Below are 17,906 nucleotides of genomic sequence, written 5' to 3'. Positions count from 1 at the left end.
TACAAGAAGGAACAAGGCAGACTCTACATCTTGAGGAGGCTGGCTCTGTGCAAGGGACTGCTTTGGGGCCCTCAGAGCTGACTGTGCACAGAGGAATGTTGCACGAGTTAATAAACAAAATGGAGAACACTGCACATCCTCTACAAAACATCGTAATTAAAGTGTGTTCAGTCAGAGACTTCTTGGGCTCCACTGCAACAAAGATGTTTTAAATATCTTTATAATTTGGTATAATTTCAACTGTATTTCTAGTTGTTTAGAGTCCGTTTGTTTAAACTATTTTCCCTGTTTTTGTGGTGGTGGGATTGGCGAACATAAAAGAGCAGTGTGTGTTAATATGAAGTCGCAGACTGCAACAAAATGAATATACCCCTGCCTGACACATTTTTCGAGAAAACCCAGAATGCTTTCTATGGAGCCAGTGTTTGGTTTATCTCTTGAGATCTTTATAAACATGGCAGTGCAACAGTGTGGACTTAAAGGGATAGTTCGCCTCTTTTGACATGACGCTGTATGACATCCCATACTAGCAATATCGTTTATGAACATTGACTTACCCCCTACTGCGTCCTGTGAGCCGAGTTCCAGCCTCGTTTTGGCGTTGACGAAAGTAGTCCGGCTAGTTGGCTGGGGTTTGAAAAATAAAGCGTTTTGCTATTCAAATCAATATGCGTTCAAAAGAGGAATACATTTGCATCATAAAATCGTTCTCCAGCAAAAAGTCAGACCTCACAATCGCTTGGTGCTATGTTCTCTCCCTTCGTATCACTGCATGCTATGTAGACCGTGCAGACCGAAAAAACAGACCGAGCAGTCCCCTGCTTCCAAGCAGTAAACACCGTAACAGGCGCAGCAGTCGGCAGGTGGCAGCACGCAGTGATACGAAGGGAGTGAAAATAGCGTGATTGAGCGATTGAGAGGTCTGACTTTTTCCTGGAAAACAATTTTGTGATGCAAATGTATTACTCTTTTGAACGCATATTGTTTTGAGAAGCAAAACGCTTTATTTTTTAAACCCCAGCCAACTAGCCGGACTACTTTCGTCAACGCCAAAACGAGGCTGGAACTCGGCTCACAGGACGCAGTAGGGGGTAAGTCAATGTTCATAAACGATATTGCTAGTATGGGATGTCATACAGCTTCATGTCAAAAGAGGCGAACTATCCCTTTAACGATTTAAGTACCTACTACCTATTTGTCTTGATGGCTTTTTCTATAGTAACAAAAATTTGACTTTTTAAATTCAAATCAGCATAGGAAAAATTGAAATATCGGAACCGAATTCTTCCTGTAGAGGATTTTAAATGGATGTGTCGTATTTAATTCTGGATCATTGGGTTTGTTATGCACCGTATTGTAACTTTAACTGTGAGCCAATCTTTTGTATTTAGGGACCTTGCAGACTAGCCTTTAGGATCATGTTTTTATGCACACACTGTAAAACTAGCCCGTAAAGACATGACTCATTTTCTAGGCATATAAAAAATGATAAACTAATCTATCCATTGCAGATTTAAAAAAAAGGTTTTTAACAAATTCCACAACAGGCAAATTCTTATCAGCAGGACAATGAATTATGACAACCACTGACTACAACACCATAAAAAGGAACACACGGCAATATGTGGAGCTCTTTGAAAGTATTTGTTTTAGTTTATTGAATGAAACAAATTGGATTTGGCATTAAATTCAGCACAACACGGCTTTGTTAATTAGCAGATCTTACACACATTCATTGAAAAAGCTGTTTATGAGCTTATTTGGATTCCTAACTCACGAGCAGTGCTTCCTCTAAGTCCAAAAACTAAGTTGCATTCTGCAAGAATGTGGACAGATGTAGTACATCACGGTAAGTAATCTAGTCTTACATATGGATTAATGTTGTTTATCTTGTGTCTTGGCAGCACAATTCAGTCCATTTTCTCCTGATTTTCAGTGTCAATCTCTCCTTTCTCCACAAAATGTGACCATTTTGACCAACTTTTAAACCAAAGCTAACCAGGCAACAACAGTGGCAGGCGCAGATAACAGGAGAGAGCTCCTCACAAGATGGCGCTCCCATCCTAACATGCAACTCAGCATGACATACACTGCCTGGCCAAAAAAAGTTACCACCTGGATTTAACTAGTCACAATGGAAAACACATCCTGTGGTTGTGGAAGAGATGGTCCTCTTCTAGAGAAATGTTTCAATTTTGGTGTGTAACAAGCAAACAAAATATCGGGAGCTTGTTGAAACTACAAAAAACTTGTGTGAAGAAAGCATTATTAAAACCTGAAAGGATAGTGACGACCTTTCATCTTTAGGGAAGAAATGTGATGTGAAGAAAAACTTTAATGATCGTAATCAGCTTTCACTTGAATGTTTTGTGAAATCAAATTGCAGGGAAATCAGCGGTAGAACTCACGGCAATGTTAACTAGTGAAAATAAAAGGATTTCCACACTCACAATGTGAAAAGAACTCAAGGCATTGGGACTAAACTGCTGTGTAGCCTTAAGGAAACTACTTATCAGTGGGTTTAAACAAAGAAAAAAAAAATCTTCAGTTTGTCAGGAAGCCTAAATGCTGGACTCTGCATAATGGCTAAAGAATATTAGGTCAGATGAGGCCAGATTTACCCTAAGCTTGTGGGGGCAGCATAATGACCTGATGTTGTTTAAGATGGTCGGGTCCAGGTTGAACAATGTTATGTGTTCAAAAAATGTGGTCAGCTGACTACCAGAATATACTGAATGACTGAGTTTGTCCATAAACAGATTTTTGGTTTTTCCCTGGCGGCACAGGCAAATTCAAAGATGGCATTACGAGGGTTAATTTTGCTCAAATAAAGGTTGAGGGAGCATGAGACACCAGTTTTACATATTGATTGGTCATGAGAGAGTCTACATCTTCATCCCACTGAGAATATTTGGGATGTGCTTGAGAAAACTTAGCGTATGTCCAATTCACCTGTCATCAATAAATCTTGTAAAAAAAAGAACTCTTGACAGAAATTAAATGAATGTTGTGACAATGCCTTAGCTTATCCAGAAGATGTCATGGCCCATGGTGCAGTAATTATAGCTGAATGTAGTGCAACAGAAAGCAACTTTTTGCCCTCTCTTTTTTTCTGGTTTGGCCAGGCAGTGTACTTTCACATTCTCCATAGATCACCTGAAAAGCCACACACTAGAGATATAACAGTCACTTCAAGGCTCTTCAAGGTCCCCACATATTTTGCTCCCAAAAGCTGTTCAGTGACCTGTAAGCACAGGAGGAGCACAAATTAAAATTCATTGAAAAAAACAACAATGTTTTAAAGTTAAGGTGCAGTGTGATGTATTTCATTAAAATATTTGTTGACATACTCTAAATTAACTTAAACTTAAAATCTTGACCTACGTAAGCTTTACATTTAGAGTTGTACTTTTTTTTTTTTAAACGTTGCTTCAAGTACACACTTATTATGTACAATTTTGTAAATCTTTTACAAAAAAAAATAATAAATCAACCAGTTAAACATCAATATATAAGCAGTGGTACAGTTTTTGGAATCATTTGGCTGACGTCCTCTGACATTTGTTTGTGGGTGGGTGTTTGTGTGTGTGAGCAGTATCTGGCAAAAAACACGGACAGCCCCAACCGGCAAGCCTTGCGTTATTCGGCTCCTCGCGCATCTGATTCTCCGCAGAAGGTCTTTCTGTGGTAGCCGGTTAGCACGATGGCGAACGTTGCGGATACTAGGCTATACGACATCCTTGGAGTTTCACCTACTGCCACTGAAAATGAACTAAAAAAGGTACGACTCTTTCAAAATGAACATCAAATGTGTGAGAGTTAGGTGGAGAAAAAGAGGGGAGAGAGGTCACAAGTGTAATATGGCCTAAAATCGAGCTAACTGAGGTTAGCTAGCTTAATTTAGTGATCGTAAGCTAGGCTAAGGGGTTGCTAGCATGCTAAACAACTAAATACTTAATTACCGTTATTTGTAATTGTATTTCAGGCAACACATTGGTGGAAGAAAATTGGAGCTAATGTTTTTGAGTGAATCGTCTATATATTCACCGGGAGAATGGCATTTACCTGACCAAAAAATACACGAAAGAAATGAGCAACCACGAGTACGAGGGGTTGCCGGCTATTAGGGCTATATGACACATTCCAGTAAATAGTCCCTATCAACGAAGCGACGTCAGTTAAGCGAGAAATCTATCTAATCATGTACATATTTTAACTGGTCGTGCTGTCACACATAGTAACGCTAAGTTTGGCTTGACAATTTCTGTGAACGTCATAAATAATCTTGTGTGATGGTGATAAGCAAGTAGTTATGCCAACCTTAGTATATGTATATATACATATATATATTATATATATGTGTTTGTATTGTTTAAGATATCCTATCCTCCTCTAGGTTTCTTGATTGTATTATCTTTTACTGTTGCTTTTATATCTTTATTTTCTTTTATATGTAGCTGCTGACTTGGATAAATTCACAGAAACACAGTAAAAAAATGAAAAAAAAAAAAATTCCAACAGAAGGAATCTGTGGTAATTTTTGCTTAACAGTTTTCAGCTGGTCACCAGTCAGTGGTGGTTGTTGTCCAGTCTTTTCATAATGCGCTGTACATTCAGTAGGAGACCTCAAGCAGACCAGTAAAGCACAAACTGCGTCTGTGAGCGCTTTTGTAAGTTGTGCAGAATGAGGTCTTTCGTTGTCCTTCTAAAACAACCAGACCTCCTGGGAAAAGAAATCAGCCACTCCAAAATTCCATTATGTGCCTCTGTATCAAATAAACACGTCACCCATGCCATGGACACTGATGCACCCCCATATAACCACACACACCGGATATCGCAACTTTTGCTGATAACAGCCTGGATGGTGTTTCTCTTCTGTGGCTTGTACAATCCCCCCCCCCCAAAAAAAAATTAAATAAAAGCAAGCTGGAATATTGACTCACCTGACCACAGAACATGTGTCTACTGTATTCTGTCTATCTGAGATGAAATTGTACTCGGAGAACGTGGCGGCATTCCTCCTTGCGTGAAACGGTTTCAGGTTGCATTTCTGGATGCAACAGCAGACTGTGTTGTTTCAAAGGTGCCACCTTTGGGATGGCCAATGCTTCAAATATATTTTGCCTTCATTGTCTTTCTTTAAACTTAAAAACATCAGGAAGATGTAAATCATTAGTAACACTCCACCCCCTGCAAAGCCCAGTGTGGTATCATCATGCACATTATTTCTGTTTTTAATGGGCCATTAATCAAACCAGTAGCTCGTTGAATTAAGTCTGAGAACTTTAAGATAGTCACTAGTTATGTTGTGGTTTTAACTAGAAATTGTGTGACTCGAACCTGTTTAGCTTATGTTGTCAACAATGCTTTTGCTTGTGTTTATGATAACGGCTCTTAATTTAGTATGGCAACACATCAAACTAATTGGCAGTCTGAGGTTTTTAACCTTAAGGCACCTAAGCTCAGATCATACAAAAACTTTGTTCATGTTGATTTTTGTTTTTTTTCATAGGCCTACCGCAAATTGGCCAAAGAATACCATCCTGACAAGAACCCTGATGCTGGAGACAAGGTAAAATTAACCAAAAGTTGCTCACGTTGGCATTGGAGTGTTTTATAATGGCACCAAAAGTGGCAGTATCAGCATAGTCGCTCAAATGAAACGTGATTTCATCTTAATTTGACAAGATCACACAGGAACAAAAACTCTTATAAGAGTAGTAGTAGGTGCACCTCTTGAGTACAGAATATGAAAAGGCTTTGATGTCTGTTGTTCTGTGACTTAAATCCTCACTATAATCAGGCTTGGTGTTATGCTCATTGATTCACTGAAATACTTTCAATCTTGCACTGCATCACTTTTTTTTTTTTTTTTTTTTTTTCCCCTCCATTTATTAATTATTTCAATTTTTTTTCCCAGTTCAAAGAAATAAGTTTTGCATATGAAGTATTGACAAACCCGGAGAAGAAGGAGCTTTATGATCGTTATGGAGAACAAGGGCTCCGGGAGGGAGGAGGGGGCGGTCCCGGCATGGACGATATCTTTTCTCACATATTCGGCGGAGGACTCTTTGGCTTCATGGGTGGACAAGGCAGAGGACGCAATGGCGGGAAAAGGAGAGGAGATGATATGGTACATCCTCTGAAGTAAGTGTTTAACATCGAGGTATTTTAGAGTCTTCAGTGGGTTATTTTGAAAATACACTTTTACAAATTCTTACAACTTTTGTCTCACAGAGTTTCTCTTGAAGATCTGTACAATGGCAAAACCACAAAACTGCAGCTCAGTAAGAATGTGCTGTGTGCGGCCTGCAATGGGTGAGTCTGCTTTTCTCATTTAACATTCATGATAAAAAATTACATGGACTTTTAAATCTCTCATCGATCATTTGTAATTACAGTCATTTTTTGTCATTTTGTTGGTAGATTGTTGATAGATTTTTGAGTAGTTGTGAATCCCGTTTTACATTTCACTTCAAATAGTTGAATGCTTAACAGATGTTCACTATCAGAAGTTTTCCAGAACGACCTATGTTCATGATGAGAATCAGCACCTCCAAATCCGAGACCATGGTCCTCGGCCGGAAAAGGGTGGAATGCCCTCTCTGGGTCGGGAATGAGATCCTTCCCCAAGTGGAGGAGTTCAAGTATCTCGGGGTCTTGTTCACGAGTGAGGGACGAATGGAACAGGAGATTGACAGACGGATCGGTGCGGCGTCTGCAGTGATGCGGGCTCTGCACCGGCCCGTCGTGGTGAAGAAGGAACTGAGCCAGAAGGCGAAGCTCTCGATTTACCGGTCAATCTATGTTCCTATCCTCACCTATGCTCACGAGCTGTGGGTAGTGACCGAAAGAACGAGATCGCGAATACAAGCGGCCGAAATGAGTTTCCTCCGCAGGGTGTCTGGGCTCTCCCTTAGAGATAGGGTGAGAAGCTCGGTCATCCGGGAGGGGCTCGGAGTAGAACCGCTGCTCCTCCGCATCGAGAGGAGTCAGATGAGGTGGCTCGGGCATCTAGTGAGAATGCCTCCTGGACGCCTCCCCGGTGAGGTGTTCCTGGCCCGTCCCACTGGGAGGAGGCCCCGGGAAAGACCCAGGACACGTTGGAGAGACTATGTTTCTCGGCTGGCCTGGGAACGCCTCGGGGTCCCCCCGGAAGAGCTGGAGGAAGTGGCCGGGGACAGGGACGTCTGGGTCTCTTTGCTCAAGCTGCTGCCCCCGCGACCCGATCCCCGGACCAGCGGAAGATGATGGATGGATGGATGGATGACCTATGTTCACCCACAGTGGTTATTTGGAAGTGCTCTTGAGTTTATGTGTACATTTCCACTACAAAATGGCTGGCTGCGCCTCCTGGGGCTGTGATGATCATGGCCATTCAGTGTTGGTTTCCATCCTGCTCACACAGATTTCAGCAGATTGTCAGAATCCTTTTGTGAGTACCAAGTACCACGGATGACAAAGAAAAATAAATCCAAATCTTGTAAAAAGATTTGAGAAACACTTTATCTGAATGTTTCTCTGTAGTTCTTTCAATCGGGACTTGCATTTCAAGGATAACCCAGCAGACTACTGAAACAGTAAGGGATAGTTTTTGACTGTGTTACAGGGTTTTGTGGGCCACAATTTCAAATAAGTTTGAAGATATTTTTCTATTTTCGATTGGGCTAGCTCAAGGAAGTCAGCCCTGCAAAGCACGACAGAGAGTGTGAGACGCTCGCTGCCATGCACACTGGTAGTATGGATCCATTGGATCCTCCTTAAATGGGCGGGTTGATGCTGGGTTAATGTCAGTTTTTTAATCTCAGTAAGAGATTCTTCTTTTCTTTTCTTTTTTAAATGAACATTCATTAAGAAAGGAAGGCTGAGGCTGTGCTCACTATTGCAGTGCCAAAACCAGCACAGTCAGTAAAAATGAGCCTTTCCACCCTGGTGTGATGTTTGCATCTTTGCTGCTTGGAGCAGGAGTAAAATTTATACATGTGATCACTGGAGACAAAAGTCAGAAATTATTCAGAAGTTATTGGGATTTTGGGGTTATTTGTTGTCAATATTTATTAGTTGAGAGTTTTGCTGGGTGTTTTCAAAGAGTACTCTCTTAAATGTAGAGTTTAAATAACAAAATACAGTAACTCTGCATGTAACGTTTGGGAAACAGTGTTGTATTTTGCTCTTTGAAGTTCCTAATAAAAATGCTTATGCTTCACTGTTGACTTGTAGTCAGGGGGGGAAGGCAGGAGCGGTGCAAAAGTGTGTGGCATGCAGAGGAAGAGGTATGAGAATCATGATTCGACAGCTGGCCCCAGGGATGGTTCAACAGATGCAGTCAGTCTGCACAGACTGCAATGGTGAAGGTAATGTGTCCGCACACACCCACACCCCAATAATGGAAAAACACGAATAATATACAGCTGGACACAAAACTGCACTCTGAAAGTCTAACCTACATGTGGTTGTCCAGGTGAGGTGATAAATGAGAAGGACCGCTGCAGAAAGTGTGAGGGTCAAAAGGTGTGCAAGGAGACCAAACTTCTGGAGGTTCACGTGGACAAAGGCATGAGACATGGACAGAAGATCACTTTCTCTGGGGAAGCTGACCAAGCTCCAGGTGTTGAACCAGGAGATATAGTTCTGGTTCTACAAGAGAAAGAACATGAGGTACTCTAAATCAGATGTCTGCTGCTGTTGATTGTAAAGTTGACTTATGCTAAGAGGAGAATAATTGCATAAGGAATTAAAGCAACAAACTATGTATTTAAATTTCAAACAGGAATTCCGCCGTGATGGCAGTGACCTTCACATGGTCCAGCGTATTGGCCTGGTAGAGGCTCTGTGTGGCTTCCAGATAACTGTCACACACCTGGATGGACGTCAGCTGCTTGTGAAATACCCACCTGGCAAAGTTATCGAGCCAGGTAAACACCCTGTTTATTTTATGGTTCTGTCTTTTTTGTTCTGGTGGACAGTGAGGGTAACGGTCCACTCCAACTATGTGTACAGTTTGATGAACTCCATTATGGTATATGTAAGTCGACTCATGTAAATTGTTAGTAAATGACATATTTTTTCCTTGTTTGCCAGCCATTTTTCTAGCTAACAAGCTACCCTGTTGTATGTTGAAAACTACAGGCATCGTTTATACAGCGTTACCTTGGCTTTGTGACTAAATTGTTACAAACTTTAAGCATGTTATACATTGTTATTACAGTATACAATGTGGCATCTCAAATGTATTAATCTACAACAAAATTAGGTTTAAAATTGTTACTGTAGCACAATGTCAAAAGCAAATTGATTTGCATGTGCATAGCTTAAACTAAAGCTAGATTTATTACACTGCTTCAACCTAAATGCATAAAGAAGCTAGGGCTTCGTGTTGTATTTTTACTCCATATGCTCATCGTTTAAGCTATTTGTGTGTGGCAGGTTGTATTCGAGTGGTGAAAGGAGAAGGGATGCCTCAGTACAGAAATCCTTTTGAGAAGGGAGATCTTTACATCAAGTTTGATGTTCAGTTCCCAGAAAACAACTGGATTAGTCCCGAAAAACTGAATGTGAGTTGCCATAAAAAAAAATCCCATTTACTCAGTTTCAACTGAAATAACTGTGGTGTTTTAATGTATTTTTGTATTTCTTTAAGGACCTGGAGTGCTTGCTGCCTGCTCGTGCTGACAATCCTGTTATTGCTCCAGATGCAGAGGAAGTTGACTTGACAGATTTTGACAAGAGTCAAGGTTTTGGGGGTGGAGCCAGGAGAGAGGCCTATAATGATAGTTCTGATGAGGAAGGGGGCCATCATGGCCCAGGGGTGCAGTGTGCACACCAATAGAAAGACTCATACATAGACTTGCACACATTAAAATATAATTAGACAAACATCCCTCAAGTTCCATTGCTAACACCATCCAAGACTCGTTGCACATACATGCACATTTCTCTTCTCTCCGTTCATGATACTAGTGAAAGGAGATACACAAACACAGATATTCTCCTTCCCCAGTTCCATGGTGCCCATAAATCAGAGAGATCCTGGACGTGTGATGTGTTTATGGACATTAGTGCTCATCAATGTCTCCAGCAAGGAAGTAGTCTCATTCTCAGAGGTTCACTGACTGAGCTTGACTTGAACCTCCCTGTTTTCATCTTTAAACTTCAACCTCTTACCATGAGAAACACCAGTCTGTGTACAAAATGCAAGCATCGTCAAATATCTTGTCAAAGGTGTAGAGTAGTCAATCACATACAAGCGCATGCTGCTTCTTGCTGAAGATCTTGACCATGTAGTTTCAGGGTCCAGACACCACAGAGAAATCTGTTACCACATTTAAATTTTCCAATGTAACTGCTACCAGAGTGCCCTGCTACCACATGAGTGAACCCGATTACATCTCTGCACTGTCTGCTGAGAATCAAACATTTAAACCAGCGCCTCCTCTTAGGTCAATTGTCATATATTAAAAAAATGATTTGCCGGGTCTGTTCAGTTCTTAACTGTCAGACCCAAACAATATTAAAGCCCAGCGTATAGCAACGGTCGGCTAAGGTTCTATGCTATTGTTTTCCGTTTTTTTATTTTTAAGTCTGGAATTTCAGCTTCTTTATCTTTTGTCGGTGTGAATGTTAGTGTCTTTGAAACCACAGATCTTGAAGTTATGTACTCTTGATTGGAGTTGAGGACCCACTGATGTTTTTTTTTTTTTTTGTATGTGTGTAGTGCAGTGGCTCATTGTGTGTGTGAGCTGCTGTGGAATGTTGTAGCTTATTAGGGTGGTAGGTATTCCTGCTTTATGTTGAATTGCAGTGAGCGTGGACACCAAATATAGTCGGTTAAGGAAGAAAGAACTGAATGTTTATTTGCTGAGAATCTCAGATGTAAACATTTTCCCTCTATTTACCAGGACTGAGATCCTCCTGTCTTGCCGGAAAACTGCTGAACCTGCACCAAACCCTTTGTACTATACATAACCCCCCTTTGTAGAGTTGTTAGCCAAACATATGTTCCTTGACATGTTACAAATATTCCCATCCCCATTTGCCTGTAAATAAAGTTCCAGTCCATAGGTGCATTGAAAGTCTACAGCAGTGTCATTCTATATTCACTACCTTTTCTTACACAAGCGAGCTAAGGCCAACATATTAAACCTATGTTCACAAGAAGGAAAGTTAGTGAAGCCACTTTAGACTGTTTACATGCACCTCTATGATTCATTGTGTATGTAATTTTGGGGGAAAAGTACACACAATAATAAGAAGTCATAGGTAAATTACATTATTGTTGATGCTAATGGTTGTCAAAATGATAAAATGTATAATAAACAACTACAAATTTGTTGACATCTGTGTTGTTTAATTGAAAACCGGTATTTTGTATTATCAAGTGATCTTGAATTTCCTCATAATGTCAAAGAAGGATAACATCACTTAAATGCAGCACGATGTTAGAAAAATGGTGACTCAGTAGAGTTTTAACATATTTGGAAAACTATTTGTCATCTAGTGTTGTGCGTGTTGGACGATATTGACATTTGTGATGTCTTTATGACAAAGGTTTCTTGAAGCCTGGTATGTCTTAGTCGGATCCTTTGTCTGTCACAGTGCTGTGCAGAGCAACTGGAGCCAGGAGTTCCTTAAATCCTGCTGTATTCCTGAAGAATAAACAGAATGCAGATGTAAAGAGAGTAAACATCACTGTTGTTACCTCACTAGTTCAAATCGGTTACGTATACCTGTCTCTTCTGGACTGCATGATGTAGGAGCGCTCTCTTCTGAGCTGCTCCAGTCGCTCTCTAACAACAGTCTTCTGCTGCCTCTTGTCCTCCTGAAACACGACGGTAATTTCTCAAAGCATACCAAATACAATGGCACATGTCCTCTTTGTATAGTTACCAGGGGTAGATCTTGTGTGAGATGCCTTAGTCTGTCTGTGTGCTTAAGGCCAAGTAGGTCCTCCTCTGCCTTTCTGTTCTGGATGATTGACAAACGCTCCTGAACCTGAAAAACAAATGATGCCAGAACAAAACTTCCTCTGAATTTTATATGAAGTTTCTCTCAGTATACATTCCTCACCCTGAGCAGCTGTCTTTTTCTGTCTCTCTGCTGCCTCTGTTCCACTTTTTTCTGCATGTCCACCAGGCTGCGCATTGTTCTTTCTCTCTCCATCAGAGTGGGTTCCCTCTTTGCAGCGCTCTTTGAGAGATTACAGTCTACCTGAAACACGAGAGAAGGCTGGTTGAATCACAAGTGACAGATACACTGGTAATCAAACTGAAATCTCACATTGACAAAGATGTAGCGACTGTCTTACTGGTGAGTCTTGCCAATGTGTCAGGTCCTCGTGGGGAAAGAGCTCCGGCCCTCGAAGCTCCCACAGTTCAGACACGGCTTCAGTGGGACGCATTTCCACCTCTGTCATCTCTTTGCCAGCATTTACCGTGTGATTGGTCGTTTCAGAGCAGAGTTCATCAGCATTCTCCGAGGAGTCAGCCATTAGATGTTGCTGCATAGCCTGCAGGTTCTCTGCCACCGTGTCAAGTGTTTGCTGGTCCCCTTTTGATGTGACTTCTTTCTCATTTGTTTGATCATCCACAGGTCTCATATTTAATATCAACTAATAGTAAAAAAAGGGGAAGCAATCAGATGAATGACACTGAGTGACACTGTATTACAGTGTGCCTCACACTCATGTACCTGTTCTACTGGGCCGCACTGCGGATCTGCAGACGATGCATTTTGGTGACCTGAAGAACCGCATTGTGAAAGCGCGATGTCCACCTCCTCTCCGTCTCTGTTTTGACCCGTTTCCTCGCTTTGTGTGGGCTGTACTTGGGTCCTCATGCTCTCAACATCCTGATGCTGGTCTGCCCCCCCCTCTGCAGTCTCGAGTCGTTTGCTCCAAGCAAGTGTGATCAAAGACCCTTGTTTCTGATAGCTCTGGGGATTCTTAGTTGCACTGCCCTCTTCTTCCTCATTGGCTCCCCCATCTGCAGAGAGGCTCTTATGAACATCAGCCTGTTTGTCTGGCTCACACAAGATTTCCAAGAAGGGCAGATCCTCTATGACAGCTCCACAACCTTGGAGAATACACAATATATTATACCTTCAGCTGTGGGAGTAAGTTTTCTGTCTTTGACTATGCTTGTCATACCTGAACAAACATCCTGCCTGTCCGAACCATTTGCAGTTTGGCCTTCATTCGTGTCAATGCTGGCCCCTTTGATTGAATCCGCTGTCATTGCCTTAGCCAATCCACCACTGATATTTTCAGTTTGAGGCAGGATTGGCTCAGTGTTGCTATTTTCAGTCAAGTTTGGAATTGGCATAGAAACTAAGGTTTGTGGGGTATCAGAGGTCAGAAGGTGGAGCAGGCTGGTAAAGCGCTGTGCTTTAATCTCATCTTCATATTTATCCCGCAGGGTTTGGATATGCTGAGCATTCTATTAGACACACAAGATTATCTGTTATTACATTCAGATGTGTCGTAAATTACATGTATCCTTGCGTTGAATTAGATGCACTGGTTGTCTTAGCTCACCCTGTCCACCAGTGTTTCCAGTAAAGCAGAAGCTTGGACCTCTTGAAGCTCCATTAGATGGGTCAGAAGGAGCAGAGCACCATCTTCAAGCTGAAGTTGGGACCATTCTTCCTGCATTTTGGTCTGTGAGTTTGTGTGCTTTGTGGGGGTCAGACTCCCAAGTTGTGTCTGCAGTCGTGTATTCATTTCTCTCAGTCTTTTTATACAGCCAGCCTTCAGAGCAGCTTGCTCACCGTCTGTTATGGAAACAGTAAACGAGTGAAAAGATTGCAGAAATGAGAGGAATACTAAAGAAAACTAATTCTGACAGATCACTGCAGAGGAAAAAACAAAACATATACCGTCATTGGAAGGCATTGTGCAACCTGACCCTTCCAAATCCTCCAGGGAGACCCCATGTACCAACTTGACCAGGTGCTTCCTCTCCCGCTCCTGACTCAGCACAAGCAGTTGAGGCGCTGCCTTCTGTCAAGAGTTACTGATTAAAATACCAGAGTGCTCTCTCTTTATATTCTTAATCCCCAAAAGAAAAACAAGATTTAAGAATGATGACATGATACGCGCCCATACCTCAGAATCATTGCTCCAGAATTACCTGCTGTAGTGTCTTGAAATCCTCCTCCACCTCCTCCACCTCCTCCTCTTCATGTAGCCACAGAGCGGCCTGTTCTGCTCTGCATGGACTGACAACCCGTGGCCTGAGCAGAAAGATGCGGTATAAACAATATTTAGCTGAAAATTAGTGTTCAGAGGGCATACATCCAGATTTAATTGTGAACGCATGCCATTTTCAATGTGTTTTCTGCCTCACCATGTCTCCCAAGACTGGCGTGCTGCCAGAAGAGCGCCGTAGGACATTTTTTCCCTCTGTGCTCGAAGAGTTGCAAACCAGATGTAGAGACACAACAATCTCAGACTCTCTCCCTGCAGCCTGGAAGAAAAAAGATCAATGAATCAATCCATTCTCTTAAAATGTATTTCCTTCACAAGTCAGGCTTGTACAGTATATTTGTGCATATTTACCTCTGGCCCAGGGTTGCCACTGCGTTTTGTTCTTGTTGACGAAATGTGTGTAACTCATTCAGGAATGAAACTGCGGACCAGGACTGCCCTCTGAGCTCTGGGCAGTTTCTTAAAGATGCATCCAGACAGGCCCTGAAGGAGAATATTTAGTTCACCATGGTGCTTTAGTTTGAAATGTATTAAGCTATCATCGGTTGTTTTTGATTTTCTCTTTAAACGTGACTTGAAATTCCTTGTTGGAATATCACTGGACAGAAGCCTCTGACTGATAAGTATTGAAACTAACGTAGTTTGCTCCTTTTGTTTTTCTCTTTTATTTGAGGTAGTTGAAGTATTTCTCTCATCTTAAGGAGACTGTCATAAGGCATGTTTAAAGACATGAAAACACTCTGCCTAAATTAGTTTCTCCTAATCATTAAACAACACATCAGTAAAAATGATAAAAACCTACTCTTCCACTCTATTCAAAAATCCAGGATATATACATGTAGAACACTGATTGGATATTTATTATACTTGTGATATGGTCTCTGAAGATGAGATTTTTTGACAATTATGTTTTCAAACAGTTCTGTCCTGGCTAATTTATGATCACTTCTGAGGTAAAACATGGAAGAACTCCCCCAACTGACATGCTTACGGCCATGCATTTTGTCACTGTTTTCGTAAACTAACCAAACCCTGTTAACCCTGTAAGCCCAATGCACATCCTTGTCTATGTTTATGCAAATCATTAAGAGAAAGAGACCCAGATACCCTGCATAACTTTTCTGTATATTAGGCATATCTATGCTCATGCTGAGAATGATCATCTTAACCAGTTGTTAATTCAAATTTTGTAAAAGGGATTTTTATTCTTTTTTTCCCTTTGTACAAAGTAGACTCGTGTTATTTTTCAGAGCATTAGACTTAAATGCTTCATAGAAGCATAAATGTACAAAACACTGACTTTAAAAGTTTGTTTAAAATGTTAAGGTTTTTGAGTAGTCTAATTCCATTCAAACACACCTCATTGAGCCGGAACTTTTGGACTAATAATGCCGTACTTTTTGCAAACATTGCTTTCAATCATGTTTTTTTTATTTTTAGCCACAAGGTCTTCCTTCTCAGGCTTAATGAATAACATATGGACCACTGGCCCCTTCTGCTTTGCAAAGTTATATCCTCTTTCGCAGGTGTTGATTGTAGGAGTAGAAGACCTTTCGCTTAAGCTTGTTCTTGTTCAGCTTGGTCTTTTAGAGGTCTTAGTCTTTACATTGTAAGCTGAGTCACTTTGTTAGTCACAAAGTCTGCACAGCGAGGCGCCATCTTCCAAGGAGGTAATAATATCCTGAATACAGTTTTGACTGGGGCCTGATTTTAAACACACAAAGTTGGTATATGCGTGTGTTACTTGTACATCCTGAATGCCCCGGGCAGCATAGCCAAGCGGATCATGTCAACGCACTCCAAAGCTTCCTCTGCGAGATCTTCCAGCGCTTCCACTTCCTTGTGCTGTCGCCATGGCAAAAGTGTCTCCCAAACACTCTCAGCTGAAAAATCCCCAGAAAAAGAAATGAAACAGGAACACATCTAGAGCACACTGCTGATTAAGTTGCAGTTAAAATTACATTGTTTCATGTTATATTGTAACACAAGGTCAAAGTGACATGCCCTTACTGTGGTGCTCCTGAAGCATTTCTGAATAAAGTAGATGGGTCACCACATCATACTTGACTTCCACCAAGAGGAGGATGTCTGACAAGGAGACACAGCCCCATGCGTGACCTCTAATGCCAAGTCTTTGGCCCTGTGAGGGAGAAGGCAGTATGCTTTGCACACCCTCTGATACTAATCTAATGAGACACAAAGACACATTCGCGTCACAATTAAAGTAAAAATGTACTTTATTATAAAAAGTTTGCTTGGAACATTATAAAAAGTTTCCAATAAGTACAGTTTCTTTCTTTATACACTTTATTTTATTTATCCTTACAAAACGTTTTACTTTTTTAACTTTACAAAATGTTTAGCATTTCTAATGACTCTATAATTGTCACTTTTCACATGGACACCACTGTCACAAAAGTTTACTATGAATAAATATCATGCATTCCCTAATATGGAGTGTAAAAGTAAGTAAGGTAACACATTCATTTTTATGTTATGTTATGTATTCATTTTCATTTTCATGTTTATGTTTATCTTATTAAGGGTGTCTACATTGTTTAACTACAGTTGTGTCACACATACACTAATATTACCAAAGGGATTCATTTGAAGTCCCTTTAGCTACATATGAGCTGCTAAACTTATAAAGCGTGCTATAACATGCTCACCTAACCCAGCACTGCCTGGTTGCTTTCTTTAACCTCCTCACCCTCCTCACTCTGTTGTAGAGCTCTTGTTTCCCCACCAGTCCCCCCATCTGGCATATAAAGTAAGGTCAATAACAATAAAAAGGGGCACTGAGCTCCCACACATGAGAAAATGTGCTTCTCTGCAACTACTCACCTTGGGATTGTCTGTTTCAACTATGCATGGCTGAAAGGATCCAGACTCTGAGGTGTATCTATTTATGAAATCATCGTGGTCTTTGCTTTGGTGCAAGTCATCTGTCATGTGATGAAGATTCCCAGCATTTAGTAGCTGGAAGTCCCAATATAGCTGAAGAAAGTAGTATCTTCTGTTATATCATATAGTATAGTATAGTATATGTATAGTATATCATTATATTTTGATGTGTTTGTAAGATATTGTCAAATAACTTTAAGATAAAAGGAAAAAATAATAGTACCATTTCCTTCCTTTCTCTTTCTCTCTCCATTTCTAAAAGTACACCCAAAACATTTTCACCAGTACAGGACCAGCTACTGTCACCTCCTGCAATCTGAAACATAACATCGGTCAAACTCCAGCTACTTGATGGTGGTGTTTGTTGCTAAACGTGTCTAAATTGTTACCTTCGTCATGGCTCCATGTGCTTCACTGGTGTTGGCGGGAACATGACACACTTTGCTGAAGAGGAGACTCACATCCTCTAAGGAAAACTCCGCTCCAGCGGACAAGCCCAGGGATTGATAAAGAGCAGCAATACAATCCTGAAGCAAAACATGACCACATTCATTTTAGCTTTGACGTAGACATGAAAAACTTGCAGCCTTCACACATCAAAGCGCCTTACCTGCTCCATGTTTTCACCACACCGTGCTGATGAATTATACAGGATATTACTATGGTTACCGCAGCTGGATCGGTTTACCAAACAACAAAAGTGACAGTGTGTCTGTCAGGAGGGAGACACACAGGACTGAAATGCGATAGACACCCATGTGAACATGTGACACACGTGTCCAGAAACACTGAAATT

The 17,906-nt window shown here is 41.1% G+C and overlaps 3 protein-coding genes across 4 annotated transcripts; 1 reads left to right on the top strand and 2 right to left on the bottom strand.

Moving 5' to 3' along the window:
• The first annotated feature begins 3,615 nt into the window (after positions 1 to 3,615).
• On the top strand, positions 3,616 to 11,337 carry dnaja2b (DnaJ heat shock protein family (Hsp40) member A2b). Its single transcript, XM_075469748.1, has 9 exons — positions 3,616 to 3,781; positions 5,516 to 5,575; positions 5,924 to 6,150; positions 6,241 to 6,321; positions 8,224 to 8,357; positions 8,465 to 8,661; positions 8,774 to 8,918; positions 9,430 to 9,557; positions 9,644 to 11,337. Exons 1-9 carry the CDS (start codon positions 3,704 to 3,706, stop codon positions 9,830 to 9,832), a joined length of 1,239 nt encoding a protein of 412 aa, XP_075325863.1. The 5' UTR covers positions 3,616 to 3,703; the 3' UTR covers positions 9,833 to 11,337.
• Positions 11,338 to 11,352: 15 nt separating this feature from the next.
• Positions 11,353 to 13,996, bottom strand: LOC142383916 (uncharacterized). 2 transcript variants are annotated; one of them, XM_075469747.1, is made up of 9 exons: positions 13,876 to 13,996; positions 13,535 to 13,770; positions 13,148 to 13,436; positions 12,691 to 13,073; positions 12,308 to 12,610; positions 12,070 to 12,210; positions 11,890 to 11,994; positions 11,730 to 11,821; positions 11,353 to 11,648 (listed from the first exon to the last, which is right to left on the bottom strand). In XM_075469747.1, the coding sequence occupies exons 1-9, from the start codon at positions 13,889 to 13,891 to the stop codon at positions 11,573 to 11,575; spliced, it is 1,641 nt and encodes a 546-aa protein (XP_075325862.1). In that variant the 5' UTR covers positions 13,892 to 13,996; the 3' UTR covers positions 11,353 to 11,572. The 2 variants fall into 2 exon arrangements, with proteins under 2 accessions (XP_075325862.1, XP_075325860.1); XM_075469745.1 differs by having other exon boundaries at positions 11,730 to 11,994.
• A 115-nt stretch (positions 13,997 to 14,111) lies between these two features.
• LOC142384856 (uncharacterized) lies at positions 14,112 to 17,731 on the bottom strand. The gene is made up of 10 exons (XM_075471165.1): positions 17,721 to 17,731; positions 17,500 to 17,637; positions 17,334 to 17,426; positions 17,051 to 17,203; positions 16,876 to 16,964; positions 16,217 to 16,392; positions 15,951 to 16,089; positions 14,558 to 14,689; positions 14,346 to 14,465; positions 14,112 to 14,232 (listed from the first exon to the last, which is right to left on the bottom strand). Exons 1-10 carry the CDS (start codon positions 17,727 to 17,729, stop codon positions 14,112 to 14,114), a joined length of 1,170 nt encoding a protein of 389 aa, XP_075327280.1. The 5' UTR covers positions 17,730 to 17,731.
• Between the last annotated feature and the right edge of the window lie 175 nt (positions 17,732 to 17,906).

This window comes from Odontesthes bonariensis, chromosome 7, assembly GCF_027942865.1.
Source record: "Odontesthes bonariensis isolate fOdoBon6 chromosome 7, fOdoBon6.hap1, whole genome shotgun sequence".
NCBI classification, from domain to species: Eukaryota; Metazoa; Chordata; class Actinopteri; order Atheriniformes; family Atherinopsidae; genus Odontesthes; species Odontesthes bonariensis.
The sequence above is the reverse complement of the archived record's forward strand: the minus strand, read 5'-3'. Positions and strand labels throughout refer to the sequence as shown.

Bases quoted from the DNA above. Each gene is read 5' to 3' on its own strand.
- dnaja2b (XM_075469748.1), top strand. From the start codon at position 3,704: ATGGCGAACGTTGCGGATACTAGGCTATACGACATCCTTGGAGTTTCA. The intron at 6,151-6,240 runs GTAAGTGTTTAA...TTTGTCTCACAG, and splicing joins GATATGGTACATCCTCTGAA to AGTTTCTCTTGAAGATCTGT. The intron at 6,322-8,223 runs GTGAGTCTGCTT...GTTGACTTGTAG, and splicing joins CTGTGTGCGGCCTGCAATGG to TCAGGGGGGGAAGGCAGGAG.
- LOC142383916 (XM_075469745.1), bottom strand. The intron at 12,611-12,690 runs GTACATGAGTGT...TTTTACTATTAG, and splicing joins AGTGCGGCCCAGTAGAACAG to TTGATATTAAATATGAGACC. The intron at 11,995-12,069 runs GTGAGGAATGTA...TTTGTTTTTCAG, and splicing joins GAAAAAGACAGCTGCTCAGG to GTTCAGGAGCGTTTGTCAAT.
- LOC142384856 (XM_075471165.1), bottom strand. The intron at 17,427-17,499 runs GTAACAATTTAG...GTTATGTTTCAG, and splicing joins CACATGGAGCCATGACGAAG to ATTGCAGGAGGTGACAGTAG. The intron at 14,466-14,557 runs GTAAATATGCAC...TTTTTCTTCCAG, and splicing joins GTGGCAACCCTGGGCCAGAG to GCTGCAGGGAGAGAGTCTGA.